The 25700-nt window shown below is 46.0% G+C and overlaps 1 protein-coding gene across 3 annotated transcripts in view; it reads right to left on the bottom strand.

The window, feature by feature from the left end:
- Positions 1–25700, bottom strand: part of ZFYVE28 (zinc finger FYVE-type containing 28) — an 826377-nt gene that overhangs the window by 515498 nt on the left and 285179 nt on the right. For all 3 annotated transcript variants that reach the window (XM_086964197.1, XM_086964196.1, XM_086964198.1), the window contains exon 2: positions 23574–23714. In XM_086964197.1, the coding sequence (XP_086820323.1) occupies positions 23574–23714 (141 nt within the window). The remainder of the gene's footprint in view (positions 1–23573; positions 23715–25700) is intronic.

Genomic DNA, 25700 nt, shown 5'->3' with positions numbered 1-25700 from the left:
ATTGGAGTCCTGTGCTTTTCTAAACCCAAAGTGTACTTGCCTGTGTAACTAATTCATGTAATTGCGTGTATATCTAAATTGAAAACCTGCCTTAAGACACTTCATGTGGTGCTAGATGTGTAGAAATGCACTCTCTTTTCACTTTTTTAAGCAAAGGTTTGGCATGAAATTTGGCGCTGTACCACTTACGCTGCTTGGTTCTCGGCGAACATAGCCTTAGTTGCAGCGCACAGAGACCTTATACTGCCGCACACAGAGGAAAAAAATGAGAGGGAACATTGCCCGTCAGTAAAAAGTTGGGGGCACACGACTACTTTCTGCTCCTCTGTTGGTTCTTTCTGCACATCTCTTGCTTCTTCCTGCACTTTAGTTCGTCTTTCTGGACTTCTGTGGACTCTTTCAACATTTGTCTGCTTCTTCCTGTGCTTTTCTTCCCCTTTCTTCACATGTCCTACCTTTGTAGGCATAGTTAGAAATTAGCATTTAAAAAAACCATTGAAATTCCCTGAAAAAAACATCGGTTTCAGGGACGTTATAGTTAGTTGGACATTTCACTCATACAAAACCATAGAAAGTGCGCCAATATAGTTAGTTGAGCTAACTATAACTCGCGCCCCCGCAATGCACTGCTGATGACGTCACATATTACATCATTCATGTCATGGTCAGTGACATCCCTGATGACATCATCCACGTGAAAATTTGATGCACCTCATACCTTAATAAAACCTTTGATACACCCACTCTAAAATACAGACTACCATTTTCGAATCAATAGAGACACCAATACCAGTTACTACATACGCACTCACTGATTCATAGGTCTACACGCATATCTACTCATTCACCCATACAGTTACTCGTACATGCAGTGACACATCAATACAACACTATTATAGGCACTCATACACCTATACAAACACTCACACACCGCTACTCATCCAGAGTTACTCATGCATCTAGTCAGTCATGCAAAGAATCAATCACACTCACACTTCTATTTACTCACCTATACAGTTATACACACACAACCTCATTTATTCATACAGATACTAACATATACATACTCTCTTATACAATCACTGATACAAGTAGACACTGATTCATACAGCCACTCTCACAATCACTGACTCACGTATAGTCATTTATATACTCCAACTCTCACATGCACTGTGTTTTACATATGTAATTACTTGGACATGTGGCACTAAGATATCCCATCACGCACCAACACACCCATACACACACTCACCCACCCAAAACAACTGTTTCAACAAGTACTTTTGAAACCATACACCTAGGGAATAAAGCACTCACATCTATGCAGTCACACACCTCCCACCCAGCCACACACACACTCAGGCACCCATACAAATACTCACGCAACCAATCAATAACCTATATAGACACTCATGTAGCTACTCACCAACCAATGCAGCAGCTTACACAGCAATAGACAGACTGATACAGACGTTCACACAGTTTAGTCACTAACCCATACATTCAGTAAGACATTTAATCACTCACTTATACAGTCAGTCACGCACCTACTAAATTCTCCATCCAGACACTTCTACACCCACTCATTCTTCAATGCCACTTGGCCAATATATATATAAAACATATTTAAACTTTACAGAAACACACAGTCACTGGATGATGTCATCAGTGATGTCATTTGAGAGGTCATCAGTTATGTCATCAGGGATGTCACTGATCATGTCATGAATGATGTAATATGTGACGTCATCAGCAGTGCATTGTGGGGGCGCGAGTTATGGTTAGCTCAACTAACTATAACAGCGGAATTTCTATGGTTTTGTATGAGTGAAATGTCTAACTAACTAGAACGTCCCTGAAGCCTATGGTTTTTTAAGTGAATAGATAGATAGATAGATAGATAGATAGATAGATAGATAAACACATGTGACGACAGATAGATATATATGGTCCAACATGCACCGTTGGACCCCGTTTTAGCACAAACAGATATGAGACCTTACCCAAACTGCTACTGCGGAAGGGGTTTCTCAAATTTGCTAGAATTACTGTTTTCAACACCAAGAATTTACAGAACCCTAGTAATGTTAGTGTACAGATGCTACCGGTCAATTTGCCAATTTTATGGACAGATCAGTATCTTGGTCACAGTCCGATATCGAATGACGTGGTCAAGATTGTGACATTTACAAACAAATGTTGTTAACACATTAAAATAATCACTGCCTCCTCATGTCCAAATAAAACTAGGCAGGTTGAGAGAGTATGTCATTCCTAAAATTGGGTTGCAGTTCTAAAGAGGTTGGGAAGCACTTCTATATGTAGGATAAAATACCCTACCTCCCTACTGTGTACAAAACTGCTATACAATTGTACTTTGTGTGAGAAAATGCACTTAAATATAATTTTGTGGTACATGTCAAATAAATGCCATAATAGAAACAATACTACTACTGATATGTACTGAATTCATGTATATTGAAGAATATATTGAATGTGTGTTGTATAACGTCAAAGGTTGCATTTTGGACACCCAGCATGTTTTGAAATACTGTACGTGTGCAGAAATAATAATATAAAAATATTAATACAGCCCTATTAAGGGACCTATGTGCTCTGAAAGCTTGGTACTAAAAATACGCATTAGTTATCAAATGTATTAACAGGTAACACTGCTTCCTATTTGCCCTTTTGAAAAACAAATCGTAACAAAACCCACAAAAGTACAGCAAAATAAGCGGTAAGAGTAGGCAAGGCATTGTCTGAAGTGTTTGGATCACTGTGTACTCAGATATGCATTGTACATTGTAGCTTGTATCAGATGCCGTAAGGGTGATGACAGATGTGGGTGGGGCAGGGTCTGCAGGCGTGGAAAAGTTATGTCTGGCCCTGATCATTGCTTTAAATGATCAGAGAATGTCCTAGTTTAACGCACATCTAGAATTATTTGCAAAACCGGTCCTGTCCTTCCCCATCTGATCACATGAGTACTTGAAGCGCCCAGAATCGCAGAACATGTGTAGACCAGTAACTGATTTTTTAAAAAACTTTTGAATAGGCACACAGTTTACGTTTATCATATTTATTAGTATACTTTTCATTTAACGTAAACTGTAAATAAGCTACAATGAACACGATAAACATCCTAGGTGTCATGTAAAAGCAGTTTATAGCTGTTCTATGAAGAGCAAGTAGATGGATTGACTTGACCAACGGCCAACCAGAGACGACAAATCAAGACCTTCCAGAGTAGTAAGACCATTAACCAAGAGACGGACCAAGACTGTCGCTGCGCCAATGTGCTTTGTTCTATGTCCATAAATAGAAGCCGCATAGCTTTTGTGACAGGCCATACAGGAACTATGTTCAATAGTTCTCTTCGAAAATTTGTTTTCAAGTTGGCTGGATCCTCTTAATTCCCAGTGAATGTAACAATACATTTCCTGTGTATTGTCAAAAGGTTGAATCTATGGGTATTTTTAATTTTATGGAAGAATGTACATATTTGTTTAAAAGATTTCCTGCCAAAGGGACTTTGGCTACAATTGTAAAGGGGACAGCATTCAAAATTAAACTCATAGATGCACAATAATTTGCAGGACTAGAACATGAGCATTCCCCATTGCAGCATTCACCGTCCCTGTCAAATATTATAACTTTTGAATTAGTAGAAACACACGTTTGATCAAGTAGATATTCATTAAAAAAAAAAATCAAAAGGAAAATAGTGCGAGGGAAATCAGATGATAATAAAAGAGGTTGTGTGATTACAAGGTACGAGCTTTAATTTTTAAATAATGGATGAAGTAGTACAAGCAGGAAGTTGTATACAAAAAGAGCCATTCTAACACTTATCTCTAATGACATAAGAAATCCTGAGATATCGCTGCCCTCTGCAGTGATATAAAGGTCACAAGTTTGAATGCTGGCAAGAAAGACTCGGGCTTCCATGTTTCTGAGCTAAACTAAGCACCATTAAAGGGAGTAATAGTAACACCTGCTCTAGTGCTTGGAAACAGAAGAAGTGTGGTCTGAAGGGCTACATCAAAAACAACATAGTATTATTATTATTAGACCACCTCATTTTTTTTAGATCTGCAAATAAGACGTGTACCCAAACATATTGGATAGGTATTTTTTTCTTCCTATCCGATAATGAAACCTTGGGGAGCACAAAAGATTAGTGAAGGAAAAAGTGTTATTTGGAGAACAATTTCATAACCAATAGATTTTGCATAAACAAATTCTACTGACTTTCCCAATGGTTTTTGCTGTTGGTCAGCGCCTGGGTGCCCCTGTTCCTGCTGCTGGGGACCATCGACATGTGTACTTGTAGATTTGCGTGCTGGGGGGCGCTGCCGGTGAGTTGGTGCCTATCCTGCAAACAGTGCACATTGCTTGGAAGCAGGGGCCTCTCGGGCGGTTCTGAGACCTTGTAAGTATCAAAAGTCTCAGAGGGGGGGGGCGTGGCCAAGATGGCGGGGTGAGCGGACGCTTCCTCCCGTAGCTCCTCCGGCCCGGCTCAGCTCGAGCCCCTTTCTTGCGCTTCTCTTCCCCCGCTGATGCCCAGCGAGTGAGAGGAGTGTGGCGGAGTACTTGGCGCGCACATTGATGTCACTTTGGCCCTAATCGCCTCGGAGGAAGCACTTCAAAAGTTTGGTCAAAGATCGAGGAACGGAGGAGAGCCTGGGAGGCGGAGCGAACTGCAGTGCTGTCCAGACGCCTCGGCTGGGCCTGGTGCTGAAAGCTGACGATCCGGAGGGGATCGGACCCGCCGAGTGCCGGAGGATAGCGGAGCCTTACGGGTGGGGTCTTGGCGGCACGGAAGACTTTGGATTTGAGATTTGCGCCTTGGCCCCCCGACTAGCGACGGCGACACACTGCGCTGTGCAGGCCCCGGCCCCGTGAACGACAACCGGGGGCCTCAACGCTGGGATCGGCCCGCTCGGGCCCTTCTGTGAAACTGTTTGACATTGGCTGTGGAACTTCTTTGATTGCTGGGATCCCGGGGGGCACCGGCGGTGTCGACAGCCCGGGCCGCTCTTCCCGCCCCGCCCTGCCGCCATCTTGTCCCCGAAGGACTGGTGTTGGTAGCCTCCATCGGTGCCCTAGGCTGGCGGGTGCTTGCAGTCGCCTCCGCTACTATACTAACTTCCTGTGGGACGTGCTGAAGGGGGACCCCTGCTTTGGCTCCCGATCACCGCCCTGGCTGGGCGCCGCGACTGGCAGTGCCCGGACTGGTCCGCCATTTTGTCACTTGTGACGCAGCACCCCTTCTTGCAGAGCGGTCCCCACATCTGGCGCTCGCCGGCGACTGGGCAACCCTGAGGCGGCCGGACCTGAGCCCGCTCGTCCACTGCAGCGACTACGATGACTGGGAGGGGCGGCTCGAGGAAAGGGGACCGTACCCTGCCGGATATGCTTGGCAGGGCCCAGCAGCTACGGGACAGAACACAGCCGTCGCCGGGGTCCTCCCGAGCCTCGGTGGATGTGGCTGGGGGCGAGCCGCCAGTCACGAGGTCCTTTATGGAGGAACTGTTTAGCTCCCTCAAGGAAGACTTTCAAACGCTGAAGAAGGAAGTGGCCAGTGAGGTCTGTGAAGTACGCAGGGAGGTGGAGGGCCTCGGCGAGCGAGTTGAAACAGTAGAGACGGCGGCCCAGCGCCGGGATGAAGAGATAGTCCATCTTCAACAGGACGTTCTCCGCCTCTGGGAGCAATGTGTTGAGCTCCAGGCCCACTCTGAAGACCTCGAGAACAGGTCCCGGCGGAACAACATCCGGGTGCGTGGTGTCCCATCCGCGGACGAGGGGGCCGACTTGGTGGCCTATCTGCAGGACCTGTTCCGAGAGATCCTGGGGGAAGATGCAGACTTCCCTGTCCGCATTGACAGAGCGCATAGGGTTGGTCGACAGCGCCGGTCATCGGCGCCCCCACTGGACATTTTGGCATTCTTGCCCGACTTCCCGCTGAAAGAACGCATCATGGCGGAGGCCCGAAAGAAGCAGCCTCTAACTTTCAGGGAGCGGCCTGTAGCGCTCTACCAAGACCTGTCCGCCATCACGCTGCAGAAGCGCAGGTCCTTCAGGATTGCCACCGACTTTCTGCGCGAACACGAGACGCCTTACTCCTGAGGACACCCTTTCCGTCTGATCTTTAGGTGGAATGGGGTGCTGCACCAGCTGCGCTCCCTACAAGACATTTGCGGGGTCCTGGGGCTCACGGCTACAGAGGAGGACGGAGCTACACCGTCGTGGAGGCGCCCAGAGAGACGGAGCCGACGGAGGTCAACGAGGAGACAGTCGCCAGCGAGTGCAGGGCGTCCTGACTCCCCTACTATCAGGGCGGACATGGCTGATGCTTTGAGGGCGGCGGCCAGGGACTTGGCTGACTCCAACGGCGTGGCCTTGACGGCCTAATTTCACTCCGGGGGGAGATGTTCTTAGCCTTCACGATGCTGGGTTTGGGGCCGGGGGTCGGGGGGGAGCGGATGGAGGTGAGTGGCTGAACGTCCACTTTGCTGTTTTCTACGGACTTGCCCGTTTTGGGGCTTGACTGAGACAATGGGGTGTTTATGTTTGTTTTTGGGTAGTTGCCATGGGTGTGTTTTGGGAGAGTGTAAGGGTTGTTTTGTTGTTGGGGAGGTCCCGTCCGATGTTGTCCATGCCCACGCTTGGCCCGTCCTGGCCTTTCCCGCGCGCCTGCCCCATGTGCCCCGCCCGCTGATCCCTTGCTTGCTACATAGCGTTTCTGATCCCCGGGTGGAATGCCGTCCTTAAAGGTAGTGACCCTTAATGTTAAGGGTCTGAATAACCCCGTGAAGCGAAGGGCGATCCTATCATTGCTGGAGGGGACACAGGCGGATATATGCCTCCTGCAGGAGACTCATTTGCTGTCCCGGGATTGCCATAGGCTGCGCTCTGCCAAGTTCCCCACTCAGTTCTTCTCCTCGGCGGCGACCAAGACTGCGGGAGTAGCCATTCTTTTAGCGAGCTCCTTTAGAGGTGAGGTTCTGTACAAGTATGCTGAACAGAAGGGGAGGCTCCTTGCATATCGCATGCGCCTAGGGGGAATAGCTTTTACGGTTGGCTCAGTTTATAGCCCGAATGATCACCAGGATCGTTTCTTGGACTCAGTGTTGGTGGACGTCACTGCCTCTCCCGACCGCCATGTTATCCTGGGGGGAGACCTTAACATTGTTTTCGACTCTGCTATGGACAGGTCGGCGCAACGCTCCCCGCAGACGGGGGAACTTTCCCGCGCGGTGAAGGATCGGATTGTGGAGATGGATTTGCACGACCTCTGGCGCTCTATGCACCCCACTGATAGGGACTACTCCTACTTTTCCCATGCGCACCGCACCTACTCGCGGCTGGATTACCTCCTGGTGAGTGGGCCAATGTGCACTGCCGCCACAGCGGCGGACATTGGAGTCCTGTCTCTGTCCGACCATGCGCCAGTTTCCGGTGTTTTCAAGTGGCCGGTGGCCTCTCCCTCTCGGGGGACATGGCGTCTTCGCGATACCCTTTTACATAAAAAGTCTGTTGTGAAGCGCATAGGGGAGGTCATACAGGATTATCTGATTCATAATGGCAACTCCGACACGTCCCTCGCAACGCAGTGGGCGGCTTTGAAGGCGGTCCTCCGGGGGGAATTTATTTCCATCTCCTCAGCCGAAAATAAGGAACGGCAACGTAAAAGGGACGAACTGACCGCGCGGGTCCGGGAGCTTGAGCAGGTCCATCGCCGCACAGGGGCTCCGAGAGTTTGGAGGCAGTTGAAAGCGGCGAGGAAGCTCCTGTCGGCACTGGATCTTGATAGGGCGGAGTATGCCGCTTTACGCCTGAAGCACGCCTTCTACTCAGGGGGGGACAGGTGTGGTAAGCTCCTAGCCCACCGGCTCCGGGTCGCACAGCAGCGTAGTGTCGTGAAGGAACTGGTAGGCACGGACGGGGTTGTTGTTTCTGGTGACGCATAGGTTGCGGAATCTTTTCGCAGCTTCTACGAAGCGCTGTATGCTGGAGAGCCCTCCTCGCCGCGAGACGCCGAGGACTATTTGGAGTCAGTGGCCCTCCCGGTGCTGGATCCCGCCCAGGCGGACCATCTGGAGAGGGACATCCATGTTAAGAAAGTAATCTCCGCTATAGCGCGACTGAAGCATGGTAAGGCCCCGGGCCCGGATGGCTACACATCCTTGTTTTATAAGACCTTTTGCACCGCTGTGGCCCCTATCCTGGCTCGACTGTTTAATTCGTTCTCCGAGCCTGGCGCCATCCCACGGGACCTCCTGAACGCAACGGTATCGGTCATCCCGAAACCCGGGAAAGACCGGGCCTTGTGTGGTTCGTACAGGCCCATCTCACTCTTAAATGTCGACCTCAAGTTATATACGGGGATTCTAGCGTCCAGGCTTGGTCTACACCTACCAGGACTGGTGGAGGCGGACCAGGCTGGCTTCGTACCCGGTAGACAGACGATTGACAACACCAAGAGGGTGACGCATGTGCTAGAGAAGGCCTCGCGGATCCCGGGGGAGCGGATGCTGCTATCAGTTGATGCGGAGAAGGCCTTCGACAGAGTTCATTGGCCGTACCTCGAGCTGGTTCTCAGGAAACTGGGTATCGGTGAGAAGTTCCGCACCATGGTCTTCAACTGTTACAAACGTCCTTCGGCGTCGGTGCGGGTCAATGGGTGTAGCTCCGGAAGTTTTGCCATCGAACGCGGTACGCGACAGGGTTGCCCCCTCTCGCCGCTTCTGTTTGCCCTCTACATGGAGCCGTTTGCTCAGAGGATTCGCAACAACCCGGACGCTATTGGGGTCAAGATGGGCCAATATGTCCACACGGTCAGTCTCTACGCGGACGATGTCCTGCTGACCCTAGACGACCCCAGGAGGTCGCTCCCTGCTTGCGTCCAGGAACTGGACGCCTTTGCGCGTGTGGCCGGCTTCAAAATGAATATGAGCAAGTCGGTGGCGTTGGATGTGTCCCTGGCGGCGGATACCAGGAGGGACCTTCAGCGCCTTTTCCCCATGCAGTGGTCCTCGTCTACGGTGCCATACCTGGGGATCCTGCTGGCGCCCACACTGCCTGAGATGGTGATAGCCAATTACACTTCCCTCGGCAGGAAGATCAGGGAGGAACTTGGCCGCTGGAGCAAGGGCCTTCTGTCTTGGCTGGGTCGCATCGCGGCGGTTAAGATGACGGTGCTGCCCCAGATTCTGTACCTCTTTCGCGCTCTGCCTCTCCAACCCCCTGTGGGTTGGATAAGACAAACGCAGGCTGACATCTCCCGCTTCGTTTGGCAAGGCCGCAAGCCACGGATGAAGAGGGTCCTCTCCACGCTTGCTCCGGAGGCGGGGGGTCTTGGTATCCCGGACCTCCGTAAATATTTCCAGGCGGCGCAACTGCGATACTTGGTGGAGTGGAGCAGGTGGGAGTCCGACAAACACTGGCTTTTTCAAGACCAGGCGGTGGCGGGCCACACCCTCCAAGAGGTTCCGTTCTTACGCCGCGCGCATCGCCCTGCTAATCTCTACGCCTCTTTTGTTACGCGGGTCCCCCTGAGGGTGTGGGATGCAGTTTGCGAGGCTCATGACCTGACCACCTTCCCCTCGCCGTTCACACCCATAGCGGGTAACCCGGACTTCTCCCCAGGGATGGAGCCGGGGGCCTTGTCCCATTGGGTGAGCGCGGGCTGTAGGGCGCTTTTCCAGATCTACGGGCCGGAAGGCGTGATTCCTTTTCAACAACTTCGGCAGGAATTCGGCCTGACGGAGATGGACAGACTGCGCTATATGCAGGTCCGTCACTGGGCTCTCCAACCCCAGGTGCGCGACACCGCTGCTCGCCAAATCACACCGTACGAGCGGTGGTTGGTGACTCGGACCTCGGATGCCAAGCTGATTACCGATTTGTATAAATTCCTTCAGCCCCCGACGTTCCACTATTATAACCCGGGGAGGGAGCGCTGGCACAGAGAATTGGGTAGGACACTCAGCCATAAGGAGTGGGACAAAATCGCATATCGGGCGCGGCACTCGGCATATCACACGGGACTTACGGAGACCTTTACCAAGGTGTCTACTTATTGGTACTACACCCCGGAGAGGCTGTATGAAATGCATAGACACACTGACAAGGGGTGCTGGCGGGGATGCGGACTGGAGGGTACCCTCTCACACATTCTTTGGGCTTGCCCGGTGCTGACCGCCTATTGGAAGGAGGTTTTGGATGAGGTGGATAAGCACTTTGAGATTGAGCTGCCGCGCTTCCCAGCGTATGTTTTGCTAGGCCTTCCCAATGACCTAATGTATCCGTTGAAGTCCCTCAGGGGTAGACAGATTGCAATTGCGCTGGGCTCAGCGGTCCAGAACATTCTTGTCCACTGGCGCACCACCACTGTCCCCTCCATTACGGGTTGGTTGCATAGGCTCTGGCAGGTGTTGGGAATGGAGAAGATGTCGCTCACGGTGGCTGGGGATGTAGACCAATTTGAGAAGCTATGGCGACCCTTCCTAGCACTACTGTCCACGGAATTCCGGGAGCTCACCTGCCCGAGGTACCTTCGCCTTCTTAGGCTGACGCCACCGACGACCCCGGTGGATTAGACTGCACGGGGGACATGATCTTAGGGGATGGGGTGTGGGCTGATTGGGGCGGGTTATCCTAGTACAGGGCTATTGGACGGGGGAGTTGGGGTGTTGTTTTCTTTCTCTTTCTTTTATTGGGGGTGGGGGGATCGGAGGGACTGGGTTGTGCTTTGATGTGTCGCTGATGGCTATCTGCGCTCGGCTTTAGATGGGGTGTTGAGGTGCATGCGAGGGTCACACGGATTGCTTATTTGCCTTACATTTGCTGTATTTTTCTTCTGGACCACCGGACTACTTTTCGCCAACGCTCCTGAGATGCACTTCTTTCTTTATTGTGCTGTATGTAACCTTAACCTCCTATTCCCCTCCCCCATGTTTTTTTGTCTTAATAAAATGCTTTAAACCTAAAAGTCTCAGAGGAGTAGGGCTCAAAGTCCCACACTTTTGTCAAGTCTGCGAGGCACGGACCCAGCCTTAACAATCTCTGGCACCAGAGGAAACCGTCACAAAAGTTATGTGATGTGCGAGCCTGGAGTGTCCTGGGTGTGTAAGTATGCAGCCCCCTTCCTGGGTGTATGGTGAATAAATAGAGATGCAGTTGACCGGCTGGCAGCGCTACTTTCTTCTACACGAAGCCTGCCCATCGCCGCTCTATGGGATCAACACACTCTGTGAGTGGGATGCTGCACTTTGTTTTATTTTGTAAACTCCTTTGCCCTCTTGTTTTACTTTCAGCGTGGGTGAAGGAGAGGCACTGAAGAGACAAGCACTCAAAGTGTGCATGTTGAAAAATAAAAAAAAGAGTGCCTGCATTGCAGGAGCCTGTAATGGAAGGCCTCTGGCCAACGGAAGCATTACTTGGTCCAGGCTCCCACGCCGGACGGCAGGCTGAAGAATGGACTCGAAGCCTAGGAGAAAGATAGTGGCGAGAAGGAGGTGCTGACCAATAGCAAGCAAGGCAGTCCGACTGGGCTGGACTGTTCCTACTGGAGCAGGATCAAGACTGATGTGCATATAGCTGGGTCCAACCTGAGACCGGCTTCACTCTAGTGACTGTCACTTGAACCAAGCTGGAGCCAGTTGACGAGCCCGTAACTGGAGCGAAACCGATCCTGGGTTGCTTGTGTTCTGGTTCAGGGTGGACCTGGCTTGGCTGTTCCGGCTGGACTGTTTCTATTGGAGCAGGATCAAGACTGATGTGCATATAACTGGGTCCAACCCGAGACCGGTTTCACTCTAGTGACTGTGTCACTTGAACCAAGCTGGAGCCAGTTGACGAGCCCGTAACTAGAGCGAAACCTATCCTGGTTGCTTGTGTTCTGGTTCAGGGTGGACCTGGCTTGGCTGTTCCGGCTGGACTGTTCCTACTGGAGCAGGATCAAGACTGATGTGCATATAGCTGGGTCCAAACTGAGGTGACATAGTGTGCAAAATAATGATGGATTGTGATGCGGCCCTGAGTGATTGCCAGTGGCTGAGATTATTTCAAGTATTCCATCCATCACTTCTTTAGCATACTTGTTATTCTGAGTACAACACGTCTGCACAAATTCATGACAACACAACCACAGTCTTATTCCAAAATGTCTACTTCACCCAGCAGCACCTGGCAACTCGCCATCACTTGTGAACTACTAACAATGGAACTATGCTAATCATTTCACACATTCATTGACGTTCATCACACTTTAAAGGGCAACTCCACAGCCTGGCAAGACTGCAAACAGCTGATTAAACTTGGATTTCACTTCATGGCTCCCACTTGAGGGCTTAAAGTTTGAGTACACAGTCTTCATTTGTAAACTTATTTTGCCGGGATTTAAGATACAGCTATCACTGAAACAGCTTGGTACTGAACAATGTTACACCGCTCCAAACACAAGCCACCAACATCAGTAATGCAGCAAAGGGACTTACAAAAGATACAGAGCCCAGCTAAAAAGCACAAATCACACCTACAAGGAAAACAAATGATAAACTAGAATACAATGATTTATTTCAAAGCATAACATGTCAAATACATTTTAAAGTCAACCAATTTCAAACTGCATTAGTTTCAAAACCTATACTTAAACTATACAGTACCCGTGAATTGATTATTTCCATAATTCATGGAATATCAGCGTTCATCGGTGTAGATTGTATCCAGTGAGTGGCACAGCAGGATTCTGGCCTCCCTTCTCAACAGCTCATTAGTCTCCAGTCAGGCATGAAAGCACCAAGGAGAGACCTACCTTCATCATTACCCATAGACTAATCCGTATCCTCTCCATGAAAGTTAAACGAAATCGGAGCACTTCAATTGCCGATATGGTTCACTGTTAGATGAACACTGCAGGGAGGATCTTCAAACCCTTGCTTCTACAGACAAATATCATTCTTAGCACAGCAAAGAATGTGTTTATAAAAATGAATTTATAATACATGATTGGACAGTTTGCTATTCTTTACTGCTCACAACCAAACATTAAAGTCCAATATTTAACTCCCTGTGCTCAATAAAATGTCCTAGATTTTAAAAATCTGATTTTTGATAGGGGGGGAGGGGGCTCGGGGGGAAACTCGATTTGGGGAGCGACACCCTGGGTACATCAGAGCAGCAGGTGTGCCCCATACACTCCATTAGGTAGCAGTGGATGAGTGAGTTGAAATGAGGAGCGTTTGATGGGGAGGCTACAGCCTAGTGTGAACCAACATCGGAAAATGCAAATCTGGCTGGTCGAGTCGAAGCACTAGTGGGTGAACAATTGGGATTGGTGAAGTGGATTGCTGACAACTGACCTGCAAGGATCAGCCCAGAGCTGGGTTGGAAAGGGTGGTGCCCCGGCAGACCTGTGAGGTGAGGAGTGCTCTCAGAGGGCCCAAGTGATTGAGGTCAGAAAATCGTCGAAGAATATTCCCTAGGTGTTGTCCGGATGGCGACAATGCCAACGTCAAGAGGCCGCGGCGTCTCAGAGTTGGAGGGGAGAATAGGTTCCTCTTCAAGCTGTGACGTTGTTGGTTGGAATCGGACTCGGAATGGGAATAGTGAAGGCGCCAGTGTTCTGCATCAGTCTAAATCTGGGGATGGATAGGTGTGTGGAGGGCAAACACCAGCGGTAATCCAGCAAGGGCACCTCTTGGCTCCACGGAGACCAAAGGAGCCCCAAAGGAACAGTTGGCCCATCATAGAACTCCTTGGTTTGGGCAGGAGTCACTCCAGCTCCCAGGAACTTGAGGAAGCGTGGGATCTGCAAGTTAAGAGTGGGAGCAGGGCTTAGATTCACAGTGCTTGCCAGAAGTTCAAGAATGCTTCGACCCATTCATCTTGTGCTTCTTAGACTTACCAGACTTCGATGATGAGGACTTGGAACCAGATGACAATAGTCTTCGGGACCGATTTGAGAACAGATCCGAGATCTCCCTCTGGATTGGGACCGGGATCGGATAGGGTCAGAGGCGCTTTCTGCAGCACCACTAGGAGCTTCATCGCTTATTCGTGAATGGTCTTTGGATGCATGGACTTTTCAGTTGGCTCGGGCCCTGGCCCGACTCCATGCAAACCAAGTGTGGGTCAGAGACGACATCTGTCTGCGACATTCTTAACAAGGTTTATACCCTGTGGGTTTGTTGGGAGACATGTCACTAGCACACTGGGAGCACACTCAATACAAGAGTTGACAAAAAGTCGGAAAAAGTGTGTATGAACATTATCAGCATACTAGAGCTCCCACTGATCGAATTGCTTAGATAACCTGCCACTCTGGAATTTATTCTTTGGTCTCATGACGTGGTTTTAAAGTGATCATAAACCGCTTCTCGTTAATAAACCCTTCTGGTTTCATCGATCACTGGCATGGATCTTTATGTTCTTTATATACCAGACAAATATCACAGTTCTGATTGTATACAGTTGTCTATGGGGGTGTTTAGTGGAAACTACGATTTCCCAGCTAGCACGACCTGTGGTGGCAAGGCATTCAGCCGGCACCCCTCACATGGTTATCACGCCATAAGAACTACATTTCCCATAAGACGTGGCCGTGTCTTGATGAAACAAGCATAATAGCGACACATGCACGATGAATGCACCACGATAACTACACCTCCCATTAAGAGCGGGCATTAAAGTGGCAAGCCCATGGTGTCGGCGTGTTTCCAGGGGCTGGAGGGCCACGCTCTGGTCTAGAGTTAAATAGAGGACGCGTGCCAAACGATCTCAGCAGTCAGGAGGAAAATTGGGAACGATTAGGTACTGCAGATGACATGGCACCCTCGATGAAGTGAGTATGCATACAAACTACAGAAACGCAGCATACTTTTGACCTAGCAAGAAAATTTGTTATAAAGACAACCTCCTGATATTGTCTCTTCTCCCTCCCACCCTCAATCTTTAGTCCCACTGGACCTATATGATGATCTTTTGGACAATATCCAATAATTTTATAGGGTCTTGGTTCAACAGAGTGTGCCTATTGGGGGAATGTTTTCCACCCCTCTTATGTGGCCCTGAGTGTTCCAAAACTTGGATAACGTCCGTCGGAATTTCTCTCATCATGATTTGCAGTGCTGCTTGCTGTTTATCACCTATATGCGGTTATGTGTTGAATTACATCCTGTTATACGTGTAATGACATTATAACGTAAGTAAATCATGATATACAAGTACATTTAATGGCTAACCATCATGTGTGGTATTATGTGGTCATATGGTGTGGATGTGTTTTAGTATTGAAACACGGAATTGCTCGATACCAATAGTTTGTTATACATTTTTCATTTCAGGGATTCAAACAAATAGTCGCAGAAATAGGGCAAGTAGCATCTTACCTTGCATGCTGTATGTGTTACATGTTGTTGCACGTTCTGACTAAAATGGTTAGGTGGACAGACTAACCATAAAATATAGATTTCAGGGCGCAATCGATTAGTTCTGATGAAAGCCTGAGACCCGCAGGGCCTGTGAATTAGGGTTGAAGCAAGTCGGCAATGTAGTGGTTCATCATCTACCAAAAACAAGCCAAACAAGTATATATGTTTTAACCATTGTAGAAACACCAACTGATTAAAGGGAAACGTGGGTGTTACGAGTTATTTTGATCTCCTAGAAGACCCTGGCAGGATATTAACTAACGTGTTCCCTGGAACGTAGTTGAGCGGATTCTGGTTTCCAGGGACCAGGATGAGAAACAATGATGAAGCATGTCGTGAACAGAGTAGAGGAGAATTTAACAAAAAAACTTATAGGTTTCTGTTGGGTCAAGCATTCCTGGTATTAATCAGACTGGATTACCTTACCTAGGCAATAAAGGATTGCCTCTTTTATGCATTAGAGGCTGTAGGATACCCCATGTGTTTTGTGTATTATATTAGGGGGAATGCATCCTATGATCCTTTGATTACCTGTCTTCCAATCAATAACTTCTGTTAGCAGCTGGGCTGTTTGATTTGAAACTTGCTATTTTAAAACCCCATTTACGAGGCACAAATTGCGCATTTTTGGGGGTGGGGGGGTTACACTAGAGTGCATCTGGCAAGGTTTCCACCCAGGATCCTGTGGGGCTGTTCAACTTATCAAGAAAATGATCCCCATTACAGTGAAATTAACTTATACTGTTCCATTGGGCATGTCTGTGAGACTTGCGTTTTAGGTAGGACAGTATGGATATTTTGGGTGTATATGTTCCTTCCACAGTGATAGATGATAAACTCCAAGCACTCATACAACTTCTTGTGCACTCCCCAGTGGGGATGGCGGTCATAGGTGGGGATTTCAATTAAGTGATAAATACAGACTTGCAAACAAACAAGTAACCCCTCTACATCCACTGCGATCTACAAGCGTGACACCTTGGGATAGTTACTTGGGATTGATTGATACCTGACGCAAACTTCCCCCTTCAAAAAAATACTTCATATAGTATTCCTCTTTCCATAAATCCTACTCACAGATTATTTATTTTTCCCAAGCAACAGCTGTCAGACATACGCTTTCCACACAAGTTTTGCCCCGGGCTTGTCGGATCACTCCCCGATAGAAGTGGCACTGACCCACCCAAATCAGGGAAGGAAGGGAGATTGACACCTAAATGCACCGTGGTTGGATGAGGACAAGCTGAAGAATCAGCTTCAAGGGAGACTAGCTGAATATTTTGAACTAAACTCCAATTCAGTTTAGTCAAAAATCCCCTTGTGGGAGGCTTTCAAAGCAATTATTAGAGGCAAGGCATTGACTTAAATTTGGGGTAAGATACAAGATAAAGAAAGGAAGGTCTCAACTCTGGAAGTCAATATTAGTACACTAGTTATGGAACTTCTGACGGCGATTGACCTGGAAATCTTAAGACGACTGTATTTGCAGCCTAGTTGGGTTCCTATCGCAAAATTCATGAAATGGGAAGTCCGGAAAGTTACTGGACTGGCTTGCAATTAAAGACAAAGCGATTAGACTAATCCCATTCATAAGCAATTTTGTAGGTCAGTTGATCTCACTGACTGAATCCATTGCAAATGCATTTGCAACCTACTACAAGCTCTTATATAAGCGGCATACTTATCCCAGTTTGGAAACCGAAAATCCAATACTGAACAATCTCCTAATTAGTTTTATCCAATGCGAAGCAGCACGACTATGTCTGATAACTTAAGAAGAGATCCAACAGGCATTTATATCTATGCCTACTGGCAAAAAACCTGGCCAAATAGGAGTGGGATTCCCCTTGAATTTTTTAAGCGGTATGCCACACCCCTGGCTACTCAACTGCGAGCTCTATTGAGGCAGCCTGTAATATTAAAATATCTCTGCATGATCTCCGTGGCGCAACAGTTTGTTATACTAAAACCAAATAAGCCCCAGAGGAATGCTGTGCATATCGCCCCCATGTCTCTTAATAATGTTGAAACTACAATTATGGTTAAGCTTCTAGCAACTATGTTGAAGGTAGTGATCTGTAATTTAATTCGAAAAAATCAGAACAGTTTTATACCCAAGAGCAATACTAGACATTGCTTACGGCGGCTAATTGTAATATTGGTGCACAAGAGCAAATAAGCAGATGATTGTGGTATTTTACTCCTTGATATAGAGTAGGCCTTTCATATGGTTCACTGACCCTTTATGCTTAGAGTTCTACGGCAAATGAATTTCAGGCCCAGATTTCGGAGACATGTGGAGACCCTGTATGCTGAACAAAAGGGCAGTCAGCTCCTGGAATCACACAGAGATGCTAGTTGAGATGGTGGAACTGATTCTGGACAATAAGGTGTTTCTCTTCAAAGACCATTGGTATAGGCAAAGACAGGGAAGTTGATATGGGCTCCAGGTTCTCTCCCTCGTATGCCAACCTAATCATGGGTTGGTTCGAGGAGACGTGAATCTGGGGTACATTGGGCTCTAAATGGAATGACTCAATATTGTTCTGGGGCAGATATATAGACAACTGCATTATGATCTGGACGGGCACTCAGACGAAACTGATGGGGTTCCTAGAGTACCTCAATGACAATGAACACAACATACAGTTCACCGTGGAACAAGGTAAAACCAAAATCTCCTTCCTAGATGTGAAATTTTATATACATGACAACTAAATACACAGCAGACTGTATCGTAAAGCCCCAGCATGTAATTCTCTATTACATGCATTTAGTGCACATCACTTTCACCAGAAGCCTTCAATCCCTTACAGGGGATTTACCAGAGTACGACGTAACTGTAGCAGAGAAGAGGAATTTCAAACCTGCAAGAAAGGTGTACTAACTAGATTTAAGAATAGGGGGTATGACAAGAAACTACTAACAAAAGCAGAACAAAGAATAGACAAAATCAAACAGACAGACACACTGAAAGATAAATCAAAACAGAGAGGTATAGACCAAAAGATTAGAATGATCACTGGGTACAACAACTGCTCGGGAGTGTTAAGACTGAGTCTAAACAGACACTGGCATTTGCTAAAAACAGACAATTCTCTTAGAGAATTTATCACTGACAAACCTAACATCACATACAGAAGAGGGGTATCTCTCAGGAGCATCCTGAGTCCCAGCTACCCAAGACCAGAGAAAACAGGAAATTGGCTGAGCAAACACACATTGGGTTTTTACAGTTGTGGACACTGCAGCACATGTAAATGGGCATGTGGGAGGAAGATGGATTTTGAGGGACCAGGAGGAAGAAAATACAAAATCCACAATAATATCAATTGCCTCACCAAATTGGTGATTTTTGCAATTGAATGTAAATGCAAAAAAAGACACATCAGAAGTGCGATTAGAACACCCCGAGAAAGGATCAGTGAGCACATAAGAGCAGTCAAGCAGGAGGACATGAGATACCCTCTGGCTGCGCACATGTCAATCTGTTCCGCCCAAACAACAAACAGATGTTTCGAGTTCTATAGAATAGAACATGTCCCTAGACACCAGAGGGGAGGAAATAGGGGACTTGCACTAAGGCGGAGAGAAGCACAATGGATTTTAAAATTGTGCAGTGTAGAACAGGGTTTGAACATCGACCAGGAACTGCATTATTTCCTGGGCAAATGATTCTGTGGGAAACAAAGTAGCAAACAGGAACAGTACACACACAGACCCCAAGGAGAAGAAACATAGACAGAACATACTTAGGGGTTTTAAACATATGCATGACTGTAGAGACCAGCTAACATACCCTCATATTTTAAGTATAGCTCCAACTGAATGATGAGAAATAAGACCATACTTCAATAACTTAAGCCTTTATTTTATAATAATCAACAAAGACTGTTAGATTCTAAAAGTAATAATTGGAAATATGTTTTTTGTAAGTGTTTTCAACCTTCCTAACATTTTGCTGATTCATGTTGTTTATAATAACTTCGCATTTTTTTAATACTGATTATGCAGATAAATGACAGTTTCAATACTATTGTACCAACTCTAATTGATGGAGAGATAAGTTAGAAATAGTCTATTTACGATTATTTCACCATTATACCGCAGAATATTGCAATGAAAGTCCACTTAATTTAGGACAGGAGAGACGCTTTAATAAGGCTCTGATCCAGTAATCGTTTATCCTACAGACTTTAATTAGAAAATTAGACCGCAATACCTCTGTAATAGATCCTTGGAGCGTCGTCTTATTGATATGTGCTACACTTGTGAGCCTTCGGGCTGCGTATTGGACTGTATGTATAACCTCTTATCAATAAAGGTCTTCCAAAAAATTTAAAAAAATAAATAAATAAGGCTCTGAACTCACAAAGATTAATCGTTGAGCCTCTTTTTGAGCGAAAGTTGGAAATTTGAAACTGTGTTTTTTGTAATAAGATTGACCTTCATTTATTAGGAAATCGTAACTCGCGATAATCAGCTAAGGGCTATTAACTTCGTTTTTTCTATGAATAAAGGAATTCAGTATTTACAATATAGGCAAGCATGTAGGTCTCCACATTGGAAGATGGCCGCCAAGTTATACTAGAACGCTAAGTCCTTCCTCTCTGTTTACGCTGTGAGTATGAGTGAATTCTCAAACAACGTGAACATGCCGTTTACACTTCCGGTATTTAACCCCTTGGGCGCAGCCGCGATTCTGCGCCTGTGCTGCGTTTTCCGTAGTGGGCGGGTTCAAGACGGCCCCCAGCCGTCATCAGCACACGCCCACCACGGTGCATGGCGGACGGGGGCCGTCATCAGCACCCAAGGGGTTAAACTAGTTTGGGAAACTTCTTCGCACGAGCGTACTCAACATCGAAGATACATGGTGGTGTCGCAGAGGATTCTCTTAAGAGTGGAACAAGGTAAGAATTAATGTTAATGTTGAGGTGGTAGCGCGAATCGGGAATTTTTAGAATCTTTTGATGTTGAGTTCGCGATAACAGTAACATTGTTACAAATCTTCATGGCATTTTTAAAATATATTATTCTTAAGGGGGCATACTATAGCCAGTTGTTGTCTTTGAGCCTCGTACTTGGGCACGGCACAGAGAGAGTCTGTCATTTAATGTCTCACCTCTTGTTCTAACATTAACAAGATGTAGCGTTCAGAATGTTTAATATTCAACCTAAACCGTTGGTTTTCAACTACCAACACATGGTTGCGATAAGACGTTAATTTAGGATTATGACGCTTACAATATGTTTCCCTACACATAGCATGACAAGGCAGATTTTGGTAACTATGGTTCAATTATGCTGGTATGTATCACAAATAGACAGGATACTGCATGGATTTTAGGATTAGGATACATCATACCGATTGATGTGTCAATCTGCATGTGCATTTAACAGATTATAATCTTCAAACAACGCGTCAGTTGTTCTGTAGCCTACTTAATAAAGAAAAGTAAGGACATTGTTGCTAGTAATTATCAGTGACTTAAGTAGGAAATACGGTTCCAAAAAAGCATTATTTCGTGATTTCATATTTTTGCAGAACTGAGAGGATTGTTACTGGAAGAAATAGAAACCAGTGAAATCCGTTCGGAATTGGAGACACTACCACATCAGAAACCCATTGCGGTTTGGAATTATCACCGCATAAAAAGTAGGTTCTCTTTAATGGCACTAGTTTTAAAGCAAATCTCAAATATTGAATATCAAATTATGGATTGATTTATACAAATCTTTCTGCTTTTTTACAGAATCAGTTCTCACACAGGAGATAGGTATTTATGTAACCACAAATAAGACTTGCTCTTAGTGTCCAAGTTTTACTTACTCACATCACTATTTTTATTTACTTGAGTGCACGCTATAGATTTTAATATGATCCTTAGCCCCCTTTATGACTCGCACGTCTCACGATCAACTGAGAGTTCTTACTTCCTTTAGTAAGGGAGAGTTTTAGCTGGCACCAACTAAGCACACTTACTCGGTATCTCCATCGCTATTAGGTTCGTAGACCTACTGTTTCACAGAGGTACTTTCTGTGTTATTGTGTGGTTTGTTTTTTTTGTGTTGATTTTTTATCCCACCACCAGCATGAGATACACCTGGTTGGGGATTTTCCCGATAATGATATAGTATGGGCTGTTTGTTACCAATGGGACTGTTTCTCCCAATATATATATACTGGTCTTTTTTGTGTCTTTTTCTAAATCACACAGCCTTGAGAAAGTTGCGGGACGACCTCCCGTTTGCGACAAACACGTGTTGGCTGTAGAGAAATATCTGGGAAGACTTGCACACAATAAAGTGACCAACAAAGAAGAAGAAAGATTAATCTCTTGCACATTATTTATGTTTGAATTTGTGGAAACGAGTTACATACCTATGTTACTTTAAAAGTGATACGTGTGCTAAGGAGTGTCATTTGTTCCAAAAGGCCGAGGCCTATCCTGAGGAGTGGGAGGGTTCTCTTGACCTTGTAGCACCGTCAAATATTGGGTTCTTTAAAATATTTTGTGCAATTATTCTATGTGGCGTCATGTTACCTAAATCAAATACCACTATGCGGCTGTATATGAGACCCTGTACGCTGCCCCATGGGTTCAGGTCAGAGGAAATGTGCTCTCAGACCCATTTCCAATTCAGAGGGGCACCAAGCAGGGTTGCCCGCTTTCACCCTTGTTGTTTGCTCTGGTGATGAGCCCATATCATCTTCACTAGGGGCCTAATTCAAACCCTCTCCAAGATACTGGGAGAAGTAGAGGCTTTCTACTACTATAAAAGAGACAGGATGTGACACATTTGCAAATAAGTAATGTAAAAGCTCAAATATCCCAGGGTTACCTTGACAAACTTCCCACGAGTTACATAAATACAGCTAACTCTTTTCTTGATAAGGCTGGAGAGGCTGCCAGAAATTGGAGATAGAATTCGGAGGAACTGAAATGTTGAAAATGAACTCCCCATTTCATTTCAATTATACAGTAAAGCAGCTAACTTTAAAGAAGTAAAACACTTTTACTAACACAGAGCAAACTCTGGGACTTGGTTAAAACAAACAAGTACAGGGAAAATGATCCAGATCATATCATCTATGCTACGAGTGCTCCACACATTAGTAATCGTAGGCCGGAGCCATGTCACCTCACATTCCCTTCCATTTGGTACGTCTGGAAACCAGTGCCTGCCGCAGCTTTCCAGGCATACAACTGCAATGCTGGTGAATATAAAGTACATTCAAGAGGATAAGTAAATCTCTGCTCGCATTTTTACATCTATGTATTACGCGCAGTTTTTTGAAGGGGCCATTTCTTTTCTTTCCTGATACTGCAACTGCAAATTCTAAATAGAAATAGGTTTCATGAAATCAAATAACCAGCCATTCTGTACCCTTACCAGCAGTCTCTTCCGGAAATCCTCCTTGGATAACATAGGCCAGAGCACTAGGTTCCAAAAAGAAAGATGCATATGAAATGTAAACTTTAGTAAATGTTACCCACAAACCAGGAATCGATTAGGTCAAGAAACGTGACTTGAGACACCACTTTATTTGAAATGTGCTCCAATTTCTATTGGTCAGCTCTTCAATCTCATCAGATTTTCCTTTTCTCCCCCAGTAAAAGAGCTCGCTGTGGCAAAAGTCAGGAAAAAGTGCCATTGACAAATATACAGAGGTTCTGTTTTTTACCAAATAGGTACTTGGAGTATTTAAAGAGAACCCTTCACATTCCTCAAACATCTCATAGCCCCATATTATCTGCCAAGGCAGGCATTATCTGTATTGAACAGAAGAGCCCCCAGATCAGCTCAGGGTGCCCTTCCTCCATTTGGAGTTCGGCCAGTCGTAGGCACTTGCTTTTAAATGAAGTCATTCTTTTCCCTTGACATATCAGTTAACCGACTGATAAATTACCCAGTCTTGTTATCAAGCTTAGTGTAGATTATTTGGCTTCAGCACCACGGTGGTTTTCAGCTTTCATAGTCCACAAAGGTACACCTCAGGAGAAAAACAACGCAAATTCTGGACTTGAAGCATTGAATATAAACTCCACAGAAAGGACAGTTCCTGCTACATATTACAGGTAAGACAAAAGCCACGAGTCCTCTCAGATTACATTGTGAGACCTTCATTACCTGACAAGAACGGAACTGGTTGACCAGGAGTGTGCATCTCTGAGGGTCTTTCCTTCCATCCAAGCTGTCCAGCTCTGCGGCAACTTGATTTAGTTCTTCATCGGCGTAGTAGAACTGGGCAAGGAGCTGTGGGTCCGTCCGCTGACAAGAAAAGAAATAAGGGTCATTAACGGTGGTGCTACTATCTAGATCATTTGCCTATCATAGCAATCAATTTTCTTAATTCGTTAAGTGCGATTGTTAGGATTAAGAAAGTTGACAAAACCTAACAACCCTAAAACACATGTAGATGGGCCAAATGAAAAACCGCAACACGAAATTCTGTGACTGATCTGCAATGGATACGAATGGCCTTATTTAAAGTTTAGCAGATACTTGACCTGCCCCAAAAAGTGGGGGATGCCCTATACACACACAGTAGGGTGGACAGGACATTTGCCACTTTTTGGCAGATGTTCCATTTGGGCTAAACATCAGTGCCTGGATCTCCACCCTTCAGTCACAATAATACAGGCAATACATTACATTAGTGTTGTATATGGAAGCAGTCATCTTCTGTCTTGTGCCATGCCAAAACAAGGACATCAACAACAAATTGCACTGACTTCACTACTCTGACTCATACACATGAGCCTTCACGCACACTACACATACTGGACATGAGCACAGGATATCAGAAAAGGGTTCTGGGAATTCACATAACAGCGGAACTTTGCACGATTGGGCCAGTAGGCAACTCTTGATGACTTGGATATAAAATAAATCTTGTCACACCATCCAACTAAAAACACTCTAGCCCTCTCCTGCCCCCTCCCCCTTTATGCTTTACACTCAGGACAGGGACAGAGGTCCTCTCTCATTTGTCCAATAAGAGGCCTCATGAGATTCTCCAGGTCACAGGACAGGTCCTGGAACTCCCATATTCAGGGACAGGCATCGAGTTCTGTGCACATGCTAGATTAGGGTGACATCAGGGCCAAAATAAAAGCCACGACGACAGATGAACCTGCATTTGGGAGCACACCTGTATGCCACGCAGCAGACAGTTCTATCCCAACAAATGCCTTTCAAGAAAAACACTTGCAAGTCATGACCTAATGTTCGGATAGTAGGGAAACACCACCCTTAAGGGCCATATTCAAACAAACGCCATGTTTACTAGAGCTCTGTTGAACTCCAGATAGTGGGTATGTCAATGTAATGAATCAGTCCCACACTAGTCGGGTGTTGCTGTTGTGTGTTATCACTTAAATATAGAGCATACAGTTGGTTTTCAAAAACCCTTCAGACAAACTTGTCATTGCTCCTGCTTTAAGAATCCACCCAATACATCTTGGTGAATGTGTGAATGTACACATCTCCCTAAATGATATAGTCGGTGTAAATCAATGTACAGCTCTGGACTTACCCTCGGCTGGAGTGAAACCAACCTAAGGAATTAAATGAAACACAGAAGCACATTTCGCTACCTACCCAAACTTCGAATGCTTCTATAATGTGTAACAGCATACTTTAAGGGTAGCTTGTTTAGGTTCAACAAAAGATTGCTTTTATTTTAAATATAGCCTAAGACAATAACACATAAATATGTACTCATATGACCACTAAACAGTTGTATTTGTTTTAAAAGCGCAAAGCAACAAAATGTAAAGTAATTTAATCATAGCTCATGTCGTATTGGCATGCTGCCTTGGGCATCACTGATGACTTCTCAAAGTTCACCATAAATGACAGCACTGTTGCAAGCACTAGGGCATCACTAAATGTGTTCAATAGAAACACCTTTCGAAGGTATCCCCGCATAGCTATTACCAACACATGCAAATGCAATGTGTTTGAGCAGAGATAAGTCGCTGACTTTCATAAAAGGACATCTACAAAGATGGCTTATTTTCGGCTGGCTTTCTTCCACAGCTTCTCATCCCAGTAAATAATCTGCTTAGAGTTTAACCTCCGACAGATATCTTCACGGACTACATCACTGTTTTTCACCAAACAGACAAACTACAGTCAGTTTTATTTTAAGGTCTCGACGGTACCCCTGAGTCAAGCTAGGTACACACTTACCTGCCTCGCAGTGATAGTACAATAAGTGTATATTTTGTGTTAAAAAGTGCTTCTTTTTTT

This window comes from Lissotriton vulgaris, chromosome 3_2, assembly GCF_964263255.1.
Source record: "Lissotriton vulgaris chromosome 3_2, aLisVul1.2, whole genome shotgun sequence".
Lineage (NCBI taxonomy): Eukaryota > Metazoa > Chordata > Amphibia > Caudata > Salamandridae > Lissotriton > Lissotriton vulgaris.
The sequence above is the reverse complement of the archived record's forward strand: the minus strand, read 5'-3'. Positions and strand labels throughout refer to the sequence as shown.